At 22.3% G+C, this 15,291-nt stretch overlaps 1 protein-coding gene across 9 annotated transcripts in view; it reads left to right on the forward strand.

Moving 5' to 3' along the window:
• Window positions 1-15,291, forward strand: part of LOC109603330 (voltage-dependent L-type calcium channel subunit beta-2) — a 174,730-nt gene that overhangs the window by 136,355 nt on the left and 23,084 nt on the right. Inside the window, exon 1 of one of the 9 annotated variants that reach the window (XM_020019805.2) lies at window positions 13,521-13,763. The exons of 7 other annotated variants lie outside the window; for them this stretch is intronic. In XM_020019805.2, coding sequence (XP_019875364.1) covers window positions 13,677-13,763 — 87 coding nt within the window. In that variant the 5' untranslated portion in view covers window positions 13,521-13,676. Of the gene's footprint in view, window positions 1-13,520; window positions 13,764-15,291 lie in introns of those variants that run through there. One more of the 9 variants, XM_020019806.2, reaches the window with a different exon arrangement.

Consider the following 15,291-nt stretch of genomic DNA (forward strand, 5'->3'; position numbering starts at 1 on the left):
CTTCAAAGTTTTTCAAAAATTTTCAATTCAAAAAATATTTTATAGCTCTGCGATTTTCCGATTTATATAATTAATTATTTCGTTTATAGATTATTGAAGAATTTTATTTTTTGATTAAAAAAATGGGAAAATACTGAGATAATAAAATTACAAATAAAATTTTATTGATGGAAAATAATTGCCAAAATAATATTAATTAAATATTTTGTTGTTTTGTGATTTTTTGATTTATATAATTAATTATTTCAATTATAAATTATTGAACAATTTTTTTATTAAAACAGGGGAAGTAACCTAATCTTCTTTTTTACCAGTTTAATGAAGGTTTTTGAACACTTCAAAGTTTCTCTGGAACATGTAAAAAGCAATTAAACAACTAGAATATTATTTGAAGACTTCAGGATTCATGTTATTTATAAAACCGCTTAATAAGAGTTAGGAAGATCCTGCATCCTTCCTTTCTTCCCAGCAGGAACTGTTAGAATTTTTAGAGAATTTCAAACTATTGAAGAAATAATTAACAACTTAAAAATTGATATTATATTTATTTAAACACTATTTAGTCTTCTATTACACCAAATTATTGTAGGTTCTTGAATACTTCAAAGTTTTTTGAAGACTTGCCCCTTTTTTCTCTTTCCGCCAGGAATTGGTGGTTATCATTTAAACAACAACCAAAATATTTAAACACTTCAGAGAGGCTTCACAATATTTCGACTGTTTCTAAAATATTGTAATTTGAAGAGTCCTTAGGCTGTTTGATAACCTCAAAGATTTAAAAATCTGTGAGCATTTTATGACACACATTAAAAACAAAAAAGATAACATTCACACCAAGATTAAACAAACATAAAATTCGTATGTGCCTCGTTACAAAAATGGATTTTTACGTTTGATCTCAAAATGCCTTCGGTGCAGCGCACTGCATTCTTGACGGCATAATTTAAATAATCCGAAATCGTTAAATTATAACCTTTTAAATGGCCGAAAACAATAAAAAATAATGATCTGTGAAACATTAGAGTACCTTCGGGAATAACACGCATACACGAGGAGAAATTTAATGGCGCAATAAAAAAAAGTACGTATACAAATACATTTTATTATGATTAAGGTACTTTCTCGTTAACTGATATTCTCCAAATGAAAAATAACGTAATTAATTCGAACGATTATTTCTGGCGGTACGTAAACTTATTTGGACTGAGAAACCAGTTCCCAATCAAGATAAAATAATAAGGTATTAATCCACATACTCTGTAGGCAGATAAAAGTGTAATTGCGTCACTAACGGCCATTATTTTGTTTAAAAAATATTCCTATTGAGAATTGGGAATGTATTTTTGTGTGTGTATATATATGGATGTGGTGTGGAATCAGTGGTGTACCAATTAATGTAATTAATTACGGTGCCCGAATAAATATTATTAATATTTATATCTCCGGGCACTCTATTTTAGACTCTATTTTTATAATTGAGCGCGTAACTAATCGGATTCAGTTGTGCGAGCGCAGTTGCGATGTGGTAATAATTCCCCCTCGAAATAAAATAAATATATATTTATAATCGGCACGCACATAATGAACCTGTTTACTGCGTAAATTTAAATATAAATCGGCGGAGGGGAATCACTCCCGCTGTTCACTGTTATCGAACTCTAATGAGGTGCATTCCTGTTATTACTGTCTGGGACAAATAAGAAAACCAGGACCGAAGTTTTTAATTTTTTCGAATTCTCTAATTGTTGGTTTTGAATTTAATCTGCGTTTAATTTCAGTAAGTTCTTCACAATTTGAAAATTTTCAAAATTTGATTAAAATTCTGTTTCAAAAACTACTTTTTTAAATTTTGAAATAAAAACTTTTTTTGTAAATTATCAGATTTCTGAAATTCTTATCAAATTTTTACAAAATAATAAATTGCAAATTCTTTAAAATATGTAAAATATATTTAAAAAATGTTGATCATTTTTAAAATTTTACTTTTATTTTACGTGTCATTTTTTAAAATTATAAAAAACATTTTTTTATATTTTTTAATGTTTTAAGAATTACATATTTCAGTTTATTTGATTTTTTTATTGTTGAAAAACCATTTCAAATATTAACTTAAACATTATAAAATTTTATAATTATAAAAAATATTTTCAAAGATTTTCTGACTTTCAAAATTATTCTTTTATTTATTTATTTCATTATGCGATTTTATTATATAAATATAAAATATTTATATAATTTTAAAATTGTATAAAAAATATATTTTCTTCTAATTTTCAGATTATTTAAATTTTGCATGCATGTAATTGTATTTTTTTAAAAATGTATAATAAATACTGAAACTTTACTAATTTTTGAATTTTTTACGATCTTAAGAAATTTCGTTTTGTATTTTTAACTACTAATAAAATATTATAATTATGTAAATGTGAAATTTCTGTTCAAAATGTAAGATTAAGTGTTTAATTTTTGAATTATAAAAAATGTTTTTTCTTAATAAATATTGAGATATTTTTTAATTTCTCAACTAAATTTATTTGAACTTGAAATATTCATCAAATTTTCTGGACAATTTAAAATGTTCAAATTATTTTAAATATGTTAAAAAAATATGATTTAAATTGATTTAAAATAAATATGAGTGATCAAAATTGATAAAAACAACTCCAAATTTTTACATAATTATGTTTGTGATTTTTTGTACATTATGAATTTTCAAAAAATGTGTCAAAACATTTCCAAACATTTTTCTGATTTTTAATTTTTCTTTTTTTCATTTTATTTATGATTCTACTAAATTTCTTGTAAATTGATAATTAAAGATTATTTTTTAATTTTTAAATTATAAAATATATTTTATATTTTCTTCGTAAATTAAGAAATATTATATATTTTTTAATTTCCAAACTGAATTTATTTGTATATTTAATATTCATTAATTTTTTTTTTAATAATTTTTGTGTTCAAATTACTTTAAATTCGTATAAATTTATGATTTTTTTAAATATGTATAAAATTATGATTTGATAAATTATGTATAAAAACATTTCTAAAAAATTTTCTAATTTTTTTTATTTTACAAAATTAAAGGATTATTTTTCAATTTGTAAATTAATGAATATATTTATTTCTTCGTAATTTTATTTTTTTTAATTTTCGAACAAAATTTAATATCTTAATTTTCATTAAAATTTTGGAATAATTTAAAGTGTTATTATTATTATTAAATTATTTTAAATATGATTTAAATTGAATTAAAATAAATATAAATTATCAAAAAATGTAGAAAAACAAAATTTTTTTGATTGTAGAATATTCTTCTACTTTTTTATTTAAATATTATATTTATAATTTTTAAACTATAAAATATACTAGTTTTCTATTTCTGAATTTAATTTATTTGAATTTTTAAAATTCATTACATTTTTGTGTAATTTAAAGTGTTCAATTATTTTAAATATCTATAAAATTATACATATATCTTTTTGTAAATTATGAATTTTCAAAACATTTCTAAAAATTTTTCTGATTTTCATTTTTTTTTAACTTAATTTAAGAAATTTTACATATTTTTTAATGTCTACTAATTTTTTTGAATATTCAATATTCATTAAATTTTTGGAATAATTTTCAAATTCAAATGACTCGTAAATTATGAATTCACAAAAATTTTATGACTGATTTTTTAAGGTTATTTTTTTATTTTATTTGCATTTTATGTAAATTCTAAATTATGCTTAAAATTTAATATTCATTAAATTTTTGAAATAATTTAAAGCGGTCAAATTATTTTAAATAGTTTAATTTTCAAAAATTTTCAAAAAATATATAAAAGCATTTCTAAAAATTTTTCTAATTTTTTTACTGACAGTTTTTTTTTTTATTTTACAAGAATTTTTAAATTTGTAAATTATAAAATATATTTTGATTTTTTTCTTAATTTAAGATTTTTTTAACAAAATTTATTTAAAATTTTACATACTTTTTCTGATAATTGAAAGGGTTCAATTTATTTTAAATATGCATAATATAAAAGTTATGAATTATAATTATGAAAATTCTGATTTATATTTTTTAGGGGTTTAAATCTATAATTTTTTTTGTTTAATTGTGGAAGCTTGTGTCATTTATATTAATTTTAGATAATTTTTTAGTTTTTATTTTCCTGAATATTTTTCTATTGTGTGCATTAATTTCCTTCCATGTTCTTTCACTTTCTTATCAGAACTATTGTTGTTCCTCACCACTAACGAGTCAGAAAGTACTCGAGTCCAGCTCTGCGTCAATTATGCGTGAGTTTGTCGGTGATTGCATGCGTGCTCCAGAAATAAACACATGCTAAGCTTAGCACGTGGCGAACACAAGATCGGCACACACATAACTGCTATTTTAGTAATGCAGTGTATGCGATCAAATTAAGGCGCGAAGGATGCGACGCATTTACGCTAAATGATCACACACTTTGCATGTCGATTCGGAGAGTCCGGCATAAATCCGGCGGATCTCGTCACCCACACACACCCCCCGAAATCGACAATTTTAACTGCTTTAAAAACGCTTACGCGCGAAATTACGGGCCGGTAATAGACTTTGAAAAATAGTGATAAAAAAGGAACGTACATAAATTTTCGGCGGGGATCAGGAAGATAATATATCAAGAAGTCATTTTATAAAGTGCGGCATTATGCGAGAGAAACGCTCGCCACTTTAGCATATTGATGTCATTATTCACGTTTTCCGCAATTTGTGTAATTCGGCGCATTACCTCTTGAAGTTAAAGCAGAATATATTTTGCAGGTGGGACGTTTTTGAAAAATCGCCGCCGAAATTCCTGCGGCACGGAGCCGAACATGAATATTTTATTAGATTACCGTACAAATTCGCTGTGAATTTAACAAGTTTTTGACCTCATTATCGTTCGACATTTCGGGGACGATTTAAATGTTTTTAAAAAAGTTAGAACAGGTAGAACATCTCGGTTTATTAGTGAGCCGTTTCGTTTGTTTAACGATATCGATACACGAATTATTCGTTTATTTTATTGTTATTGTGCGGATCACCCAAATCCAACGAAAAAAATATTATCTACCGTAGAGTTCAGTTTAGGTCAATCGCCTCGTTATAGACAAGTCCACATTAGATTTCCAATGATTCGGCCATCGTTATAATACCTCTGCTTCATGAATGTTTTTTATTATCCTACTTATTCTCAGGTGAATAGAACTATTAAAAATAATTTATTCTGCATTCGGATTAATACTTCGGATTGGAACTAAGCCAATTAATTTTTTAAGCTTAATTTGTCAAATTTTATAAAATTAAAATAATAATTTTATTTTTATTTAATCATAATTTTTAATTTTTTAAAATGCTTTTTTTAAAATTTATACATTCAAATGAACACTTTTGATATTTTAAATAAATTTAAATTGACAATTTTACATTTTATTTATTTTGATGCTTATTTTTAAAGTTAATTTTAATTAAATTTAAAATAATGATATAAATTTAAATTAAAATTAAATTTATAAAATAACTCACAAATTTTATAAATTTTATTATTTTTTTAAATTTAATTTATTTTTAATTTTTAACTTAATTTTTTTATAAATTTATATGAACAATTTTAATTTCTTGTTTATTTTTAATTCTTGTCACATAATTGTCACATTTTATGAGTTTATTTTTTTTATTCATTTAATCGTTATAATTATTTTTTTTTAATTTTATAAATTTAAATTAATTATAATTTTTTTTATTAAAAATATCTTTTTTAATTATATGTATTTGAAATAATAATTTTATTATTATTATTTTTATTTTATTTTATTGGTTATTTTAATATTTTTAAAATTATTTCTTTAAATTTTATAAATTTAAAATAATACACCTTTTTAATTTAATTTATGTTCGATTTTTAAAGTTACTTTTTTAATTTTATTAATTAATATTAATAATATTAATTGATATATTATATATTTTTTAATTTTTTAAATGAAAAATTTTAATTTTTGTTAATTGTTTATTTTCAATTTTTTTTAATCTTAATTTTTATATTTTGAACTACCAATTTATTTTTTTTATTAGTTGTTGTATTTGATTTTTTAAACTTAAATTAATAATTTTAATTTTTTTATATATATTTTTTTAATTATATGAATTTGAAATAATAATTTTATTATTATTATTATTAATTTTATTGCTTATTTTGATATTTATAAAATAATTCTTTAAATTTTATATATTTAATATAGTATATATATGTTTTAATTTAATTTATTGCTTATTTTAAATTAATAATTTTAATTTTTTTATATATTTTTTTTAAACAAATTTTTGTTATTTGTTATTTTTGAAGCTTATTTTTTTTAATTATATGAATTTGAAATAATAATTTTAATATTATTATTATAATTATTAATTTTATTGCTTATTTTGAATAAATTTAAATGAACAATTTTAATTTTTGTTAATTTAAATTTATTTTTTTTTAATCTAAACTTTTATTATATATTATGAATTTGAACTGGTAATTTTTTTTATTACTTAATTGTTGAAATTGCTTTTTTAAACTACATTTAAATTAATAATTTTAATTATTTTATATTTTATTATTTTCATTCAGTAACATATTATTAATAATTTTTTAGTCTAATTTCTTTATTTTTTTTTTATTATTGAAAATAAGAATTTTACATTTTTTAAAATGAATATATTTTTAATTATGTGAATTTAAAATAATACTTTTATTTTTTATTATTATTTTTAATTTCATTGCTTTTTCTTTAATAATTTTAAAATTAATTCTTTAAATTTTATAAATTTAAAATAATACGTTTTTTAATTTAATTATTAAATAAACGTAATATTAAAAATTATTAATAATTATTATTATTAATTTCATTGATTATTTTAATATTTTTAAACTTAATTCTTTAAATTTTATAAATTTAAAATAATACTTTTTTTAAATTTAATTTGATTTTAACTTTTTAAATTATTTTTTTTTTAATTTTAATATATTATTAATATTATTATTATATTTTGCAATTTTATAAATTTAATTCAATTTTAGTTGTTTATTTTTTTAACCTTTATGAACTTATTTTTTTTATTTTATTACACGGTTATAATGATTATTATTAATTTATACAGTTTATTTTTTTTATATTTTTTACCTTTTGAAATTGTTACTAAAACATAGATTTTTTAAATTTTTAACTATAAATGAAAATTTTATATATTTTTTTTGTCTAAATGGTTATTTTTTTAAGCATAGTTTTTTATAAATTTAAAATGATAATTTTATTATTATTTTTTTAATTTTAATGTTTTTTTTTTTTCAATTAAATTAACTATTTTTATCTTTTGTAAATTTAATTAGGCATTTTTAATTTTTTAAGCTTAATTTTTTCACAAATAGTTTTTCTTTTGTAAATTTAATTGTTTATTTTAAATTTTTTATTCTTAATTTTTGTATATACAAATTGTAACTGGCATTTATTTTTTTTTTTTTTTTTTGTTAAAATTAATTTTTTTAGTTTAATTTTTTAAATTCTATAAATTTAAATTAACAATTTTAATTTTTTATACATAAATAAGCATTATTTAATTTAAAAGTTGTATTTTTTTATTGTTTATTGTTATTTTAAATTGTTGTTTTTAAATTTTTTAAACAATATTTATTATTAAAATTAATATATTTTTTAATATTGTTTGTTATTTTACTTATTTCAGTAAAAGTATAACTTTTTAAAATCTCTCTGCATAATATAATAATAATCATAATAATTCTCGTAGTTAATTTATCAAATGAGAAATGTTTTTTATTATCCTACTTATTCCCAGGTGAATAGAACTATTAAAAATAATTTATTCTGCATTCGGATTATTACTTCGGATTGGACCTAATCGAATGTGTCAATAAATTCTGACTTAATTAGAGAATTGTCCGGTGATGAGTGCACATCTAAAAAAAATTCCTTCTCGGTGGTATCGCGTCAGTATTGGCTAGGATAACGGGTTTCGTGTCTTTCTTTTTGCAGGTGTCGTAATAAAAATTTTTGTACGAATTCTTCTGATGTTGTTGAGTTAGTAAAAATTTCCAATCGATTTTTTTTTGCCTAGGCACGCCACTGACGAGGGCGAAATTGCGTATGGCCGTGTGTGCGTTTACGGGGTTGTTTGTGCGACCGTTGGCTGAGTAATTCGATACAACAGAGCTGGAAATGAACATTAAACAACTGCAATGCGTTACCGGTATCGGCCCATGCCATATGTCGCAATCGCATTCCACCCCACACGTCCGCCATCCACCCGGCCTCCGTTGCCGTGACTTTTACTTTAAGGACACTTTGTGCTTTCTTCGGACGAAAGTTTGTCCATATCGTGCGGGACATGGCCGGTTAAAATAAAAGTCGTGGGAGGCCGATGCATTATTCAGGTGGCGTCATGCTTCTGGGGTGATGTTTTTTGCACCAAGTGAGAGGGTCGTTATCGCACTTGTGACCGAACTGCGTCATCGTGATCAAATATTGAATTTAGAGGCTCTGTAATGGGAGAGAGGCTAAATAATGCTATCTGTTAAATTATCGATTGAGCTATTTCTTTGAGTCTGATTAATAGGAGCAATACATACTTCTCTCTGTTAATTATGTTTACCAATAATAACAAAACAAGATAATACAACAGAAAAGCAAATAATTTCCAAATAATATCATGAATTATTTTGCGTTTTTACAAATTTCATCAAAAATACTTTTTACTACTACATAATAAATAATTTTGCTGTTAATTTATTGGTAGACATACAGTTTTAAAATTTTATAAATTTATATTGACAATTTTTTTAATTTATTTTTTGAGCTTAATATTTAAAAACTAAAATATAATTTTTTTTTTAAAATTTTAAAATATTACTCAATTTATTTTCAATTTTTTTAGTATATTTTTTAAGTTTTATAAATTTAAATTAGTAATTCATTTTTTTTAGTTTTACAAATTCTAAATTTTATTTTATTTTTAATCTTGATTTTTTAAATTTTATAATCTTAAAGTAATAATTTTATAGTTTCATTTTAATTTAAATTGTTATTTCTAATATTTTAAGCTTAATTAATTAAATTTTATAAATTTAAATTAATAATAATTATTTGACTTATTTTTAAATAATTTTAAATAAACAAAATTTAATTTTTGTTAATTTAATTGTTTATTTTCAATTTTGTTAATTTAAATTTTTATAATTTAAACTGGCAATTTTATTTTTTTTACATTTTATAAATTTAAATTAACAATTTTATTATTATTTTTCAATTTTTATTAATTTATTTAATTCTTTAAATTTTATAAATTTAAAATAATACATTTCTTTTAAATTTAATTTACTTTTAATTTTATAATTATTTTTGTTTAATTATATAAATTTATATTAATTAATTGGTCATTTTCAATTTTTTAATCCTGATTTTTTTAAATTTATAAATTTAAATTTAAAATAATAATTTTTTTGTATCTGATTACTTCTTAAGTTCTTTTATTTTTATAAGTTTAATTAAACAATTTTAATTTTTGTTAATTTAATTGTTTATTTTCAATTTTTATAATTATGAATTTGAATTGGCCATTTTATTTTTTTTATATTTTATAAATTTGAATTACCAATTTTATTATTATATTTCAATTTTTTAAACTAATTTTTAACCTTTTTATTAAAAATGACAATTAAAAAAGTTATTTTTGGAATTTAATTTTTTTAATTTATATAAATTTTAAATAATAATTTTATCATTATTATCTTTACTGATTATTTTAATATTTTTAAAATATTTTTTTTTATATTTTATAAATTTAAAACAATACATTTTTTTTTTTAAATTTTATTTATTTTTAGTTTTTTATTTTTTTTTTAATTTTATAAATTTATATTAATTAGTTACTTTTAATTTTTTTAATCCTGATTTTTTAAATTTTATAAATTTAAATTAACAATTTTAATTTTTTTCTTTGAATAGCTTTTTATTTTTTAAACTTAATTTGTATACGTATTTTTTTTTTTTTTTTGAAATATCAAAAATTTCATTGTTATTTTTAATTTAATAACCTTCTATTTTTAAACTTTTAAACGAAAATTTTATAAATTTGAAAATTAATTTTATTTTTTTTTAAATAATTAATATTTAATATTTTATAATTTTATAAATTTAAAATAATAATGTTACTTATTTATTTATTTAATTTTATTAATTATTTTGTTTTTTAAGTTTTTTTCTTAATTTTTTTATTTTTTACATATAAATATTATTTTTAATTAATTCAATTTTTTAAATTTTGCAAATTTTTTAAGCTTATTTATTTATGTTTTATATATTTAAAAAAATAATTTTGTTATTTTAAACTTTACAAATTTAAACAAAAATTTTATTATTATTATTTAATCTCATTGGTTATTTAATTTTATAAATTTGAAAAATAATTTATTTTTTTTAAAATAATTAGTATTTAATATTTTATAATTTTATAAATTTAAAATTATTTATTTATTTAATTTTATTTACTTAAAATAGTTTTGTAAGTCTTTTTCTTAATTTTTTTTTTTATTTTTTTATACATTAATATTACTTTTAATTAAATCATTTTTATAAATTTTGTAAATTTTTCAAGCTTGTTTTTTATGTTTTATATGTTTAAAATAATAATGTTATTTTTTTCTATATTTAATATTTTTCTCAATTTTTGTATTTTTTTATGTATAAATAAATTTTATTTAAGTATAAATTAACAATTTATTATTATTTATTAATATAAATTATTTTTGAATTTTAATTTAACTTATATAAAAAATTTATTATTTTTTTTTAATTTTAATAGTTATTTTGTCAATTTTGGCAAAAGTATAACTTTATAGTAAAAGAAAGGTATAATAAATCTCGCAGTTAATTTAACTAATTTGATAAAATTTCTTAATGTTTACTAATTATTTGCAATTATTTTTATATCATTTAATTAATCGGTTGAGATACGTTTTTAAATGTTTACCAGTCAACAAAAATACACCTTTTTAAAGTATGTTTATCGAGAGAAAAGCAAAATAATTCCGCTCTTAGTTAATCGGTTCAGATTTATTTTTAAAATGTTTATTAATTTCAGTAAAAATAGAACTTTTCAACAAATTAATTTAAATAATTATACAATATAATCCAATTCAATAAACTCATCAATATTTCGAAATTATAATATGAAAGTCAAATTTATTATCGAAAATCAAAATTAAATGAATATCATAAATATACAAAATATACACGTACAGGTGTATACGATATCATCTTAAATACATATTAATTAGTCGGTGAAGGCTGTTTTTTAAATCTATCACATATCATATTAATAACCAATATTTTATTAAAAATTGACACTTATTACGGTTTAAATCAGAGAAAGTATCAAAGTGGATTTCGAGTTTAATTAAAACTGTAACTATTTTAACAGTACCATAAATCTACCTACGCCAATGATCTTTATACCTTTACGATCACTTACAAGTTTCGAGGGTACGACCTTGAGGAACCTCTAAAATGCAACATGTCACATGTTGAACCATTCGTCGGGTATTTGTAATAGGAGATTATTCCGCCGACATTTACGTAAGTCGATTTTAGGGGGCGGTTCAAGTCAGTCACATTCATCTCTTGTGACACGTTGGACAGATAAAACTAAAATATATTTCTACCTCTTCTCGACAAGCGTTACAAAACAACCCTCCGCCCGCCATCCGTATTACTTGCCGTATTGACGTCTTATATTTAATTCTGCTCCACATCAATAACATCAAGCAAACTGAAGACATCCCTCGACTTGTCGTCAAAGCCGTTCCGTGTTTATTACGGACCGAATAACTTACAAGCCGACATCAAAGCAATTAAACGTTAGTATTTTTAAAATCCAATAAATAATATTGGGCAAGCGGGTAATATTATACGCGAAAATTGTGTTTGGAGCCCCACTACGAACGGAGGCGCCACCCACAAGTAGTTGGCAGCTAATGAGGAGACAAACCGCGGACCGTTTGTCCCCCAGATCGGCGAGTGTGCCGCACCAGGTACGAGGTGGACTCCCACGTGGGTACCGCACTCGAATCGGTGCTAATCGGAGGTAGTACCGCCGTCGTGCGGGGATGTCACCACCGATTTTGATGGGTTCATTCGGATGGTCCCAACACTTCGACACAAATTTATTTAAATGAAGCAATTTTTTGATTTTATCACGAACATTTATTTATATAAGTATGATTTAAGCTTTTTTACATTAATTATTAAATAGAAAAATACTTACATAATATTTTAAGTAGAAATAAAATATTTATTTGTATTTTGATTTTAAAATTATGTAAAACATAAAATAATTTATTTTTTTTATATGAAAAAAATTCAGGAAACATAATTTATCAAATCAAAAACACGTTTTATTATACAAGCCACTATTTGCATAATCTAGATAATTTTTTTTCAAAATAAAACCGCCTTTTTACGTTCCAACTCAAAGAAATTCCGTTTCATTCATCAGAAATAAAATGAATGAACCGCTCCCGTATCTCCGTGCCATCTTTTAACCGCCGGCCACAATGCCCAGCATCACCTGGTGACGAAACATCAAACGCACATCCCATAAAGTACAGATCACGAAAACAAGCATCGTCGCCGCGCCACAAGTGCGTGAGACACCGATAAGATGGCACTGGCGTCGATGGCGGCGCATTAATTATTTTTAAAACGTCGCCTCTTTATTTATAGTACATTTTTATTGTGCGCCAGACATTGGAACGGTTCTGTAATTAATTCATAACGCTGGTTGAAAACGGCGCATTGAAAATATCCGCCATTCTTTATTGTAACAATGTTTTTGCATGCGGCTGTTTTGTTCTTTGTATAAATCATGTATAATAGAAGTGTATATACCCATATCTAGTTCTATAAATCCTGATAAACATCTCATTGATGTTGCGGCTGTAAATAAAAGGCATTCATGAGGGTTTTTTTGTTTTAATATCCGCGTTATCGCGGATTTTATTGCGTTTTCAATTCTTGGGGGGGTCTGGGAGAATTATTGGTTTGCTTCTCTTCCCCTGGCCTAAGCTGATACGTCCTGGTCCGTCCTGAAGGTAAAAAACCGAAGGAAACAAGACAATTAAGAAGTTTTTCGGACGACGTTAAGAAGAAGGACGATTTTAATGGTGCCACTAATCAATTAGACCACATCCAACACATGTAAATTAACTTTGGAACGGCCATAAAAAATAGTAACTAACCTTGGCCAAAAAATAAGTTCTTGAACACATTTTCCCAATAATTAGCGAATGTGAAAAACGTTACCCTTGGCACATTAATAGACACCGTGACTCTCCCGTTGCTCATTCAAAGTCTCATCGACATTAAGTGTGCGTACCGGCACCGTAGGATTTTGTTTATTTTTAGAAACACTTCTCTGGCATAGATATTTTATGCCGTTGTCTCTTTTGGCAGTCCGCGGACAGATCCAAATACACAAATACTGCTAAACTGGCCCGTGATTCCGTAACATTCACGTAACCGTAAGATTTCCGAAGAAGAAAAATGTTGGTGCAGAGTGCGTCGTGAGGTTTTTTGTTTAGGTCGAGTTGAGTGCGTGCGAACGGGGGTACGAAAATGCTGCGGAAACACCACCACCACCATCACCACCATCACAGCCATCACAAGAAACGGCACTACATACCGTTCGGACGAAACAGAAGGGTAAATAAGTGATATATCTAATAAGTTTTACGTCTAATGGTCGCGTCCTATTAATAGAGCGCATTCCTGTCAGTCTTTTAGTAGTAACCTTGTTTTCTCCGAAGCCAATTGTTTTTAAAACAAAAGCTCACGGTTAATTTTAATGAGTAACGGCTGTTTAAGACATTTTTGCACGTGAATTTTATTGTTATTGGCTGCGGAGTGGCTCTATTGTTGGGTAAATGTTTTATAAATACATTTATTTATAAATTAGTTCCTAGTTGAAACTAACCGTACTTCCCTCGGCCTAATAGACTGAACCGCGTACTTTTTTTAGGATTTTTGTCGGTTTCCAAGACGAAATCACACGTTTATTATATTATTTATTTGTGTGCGCAACGATTGATTCCTTCCTGAGTTTCATTCATAAAAATTGGAATTTATGATGGATAACAAACAACGTCAGACTATCGAATCTGTTAACATATGCATTTAACGTGTGTATACTAATAATAAACTAAATAATGAGTATTTTTGTATCAAATCCTGTATAAAATGGACCACTTCCAAATAACCTTTGCATGTATTTAGTGTTTAAATTTAAATAAAGTAAAAAGTACAGACGCAAATAGTCCCCTCTCTTGTGCTTTTGAAACCAAAAAAGTCGGAGAATAAAATAAATTTATAATTAGAAATATTATTAATAAAATAAATTATAACAAATATAATATGTCGTTGTTAAAATGTTTAAACTAAAATAATTGATACTTATAATATTTTTGTATAGATATATTTATAAATGTTAAAAGTAAAATTGAAAAAATTTAGCAAAGCTTAAGTTTATTCATATATCTTTGTTCAGTTATTAAATAAACTGTTTTAAAATATATAAATAATAAAATTATAATTTATTTATTGATTAAAAATATTGTTGTTAATTAATAATTTCAAAGATTATTTATAAATATTCAAAATAACAAGTAAAAATAAAAAACAAGACGTGTAATATGTAAATAAATTAAATCTTATTATTTAGCATATAATTAAATTATTAATAAAAAACATAATTAATTATTTTTATGGTATAATGATACCACATGGTATGGAGTAATTAATTATAAATGTAGATAAGAAATTTCCAAAATTTTTATTGATAATTATATATCAAGCAGTTTTTGTTATTTAAAATTAAGAAATTTTATTTTAAAAAACTAAAATATTAATAATTTTAATTATTAATAGACAAAAATTTAATAATAAATACAAAATATAAGATAATAAACTCTACATTCATAGATTCCTATAAAATAATTTATATTTTTATTTTAGTTTATAAAAACTGTTTCAAAAGTTCTAAAAAATATATAATAGTAATAAATATTTTTAATTAAAAATAATAAAATATTAAATAATTATTAGTAAAAAACGAAGTGATTAATATTTTATGGAATTTTGAATATTAATAAACTGATGATGCAGATACACATTTTAAATGTTGCCAAAAAATATTCAGAATTCTGAAGAGTCTAAAATTAAGAATGATAAGAAA

Source organism: Aethina tumida, chromosome 4, assembly GCF_024364675.1.
Source record: "Aethina tumida isolate Nest 87 chromosome 4, icAetTumi1.1, whole genome shotgun sequence".
Taxonomy (NCBI): Eukaryota; Metazoa; Arthropoda; class Insecta; order Coleoptera; family Nitidulidae; genus Aethina; species Aethina tumida.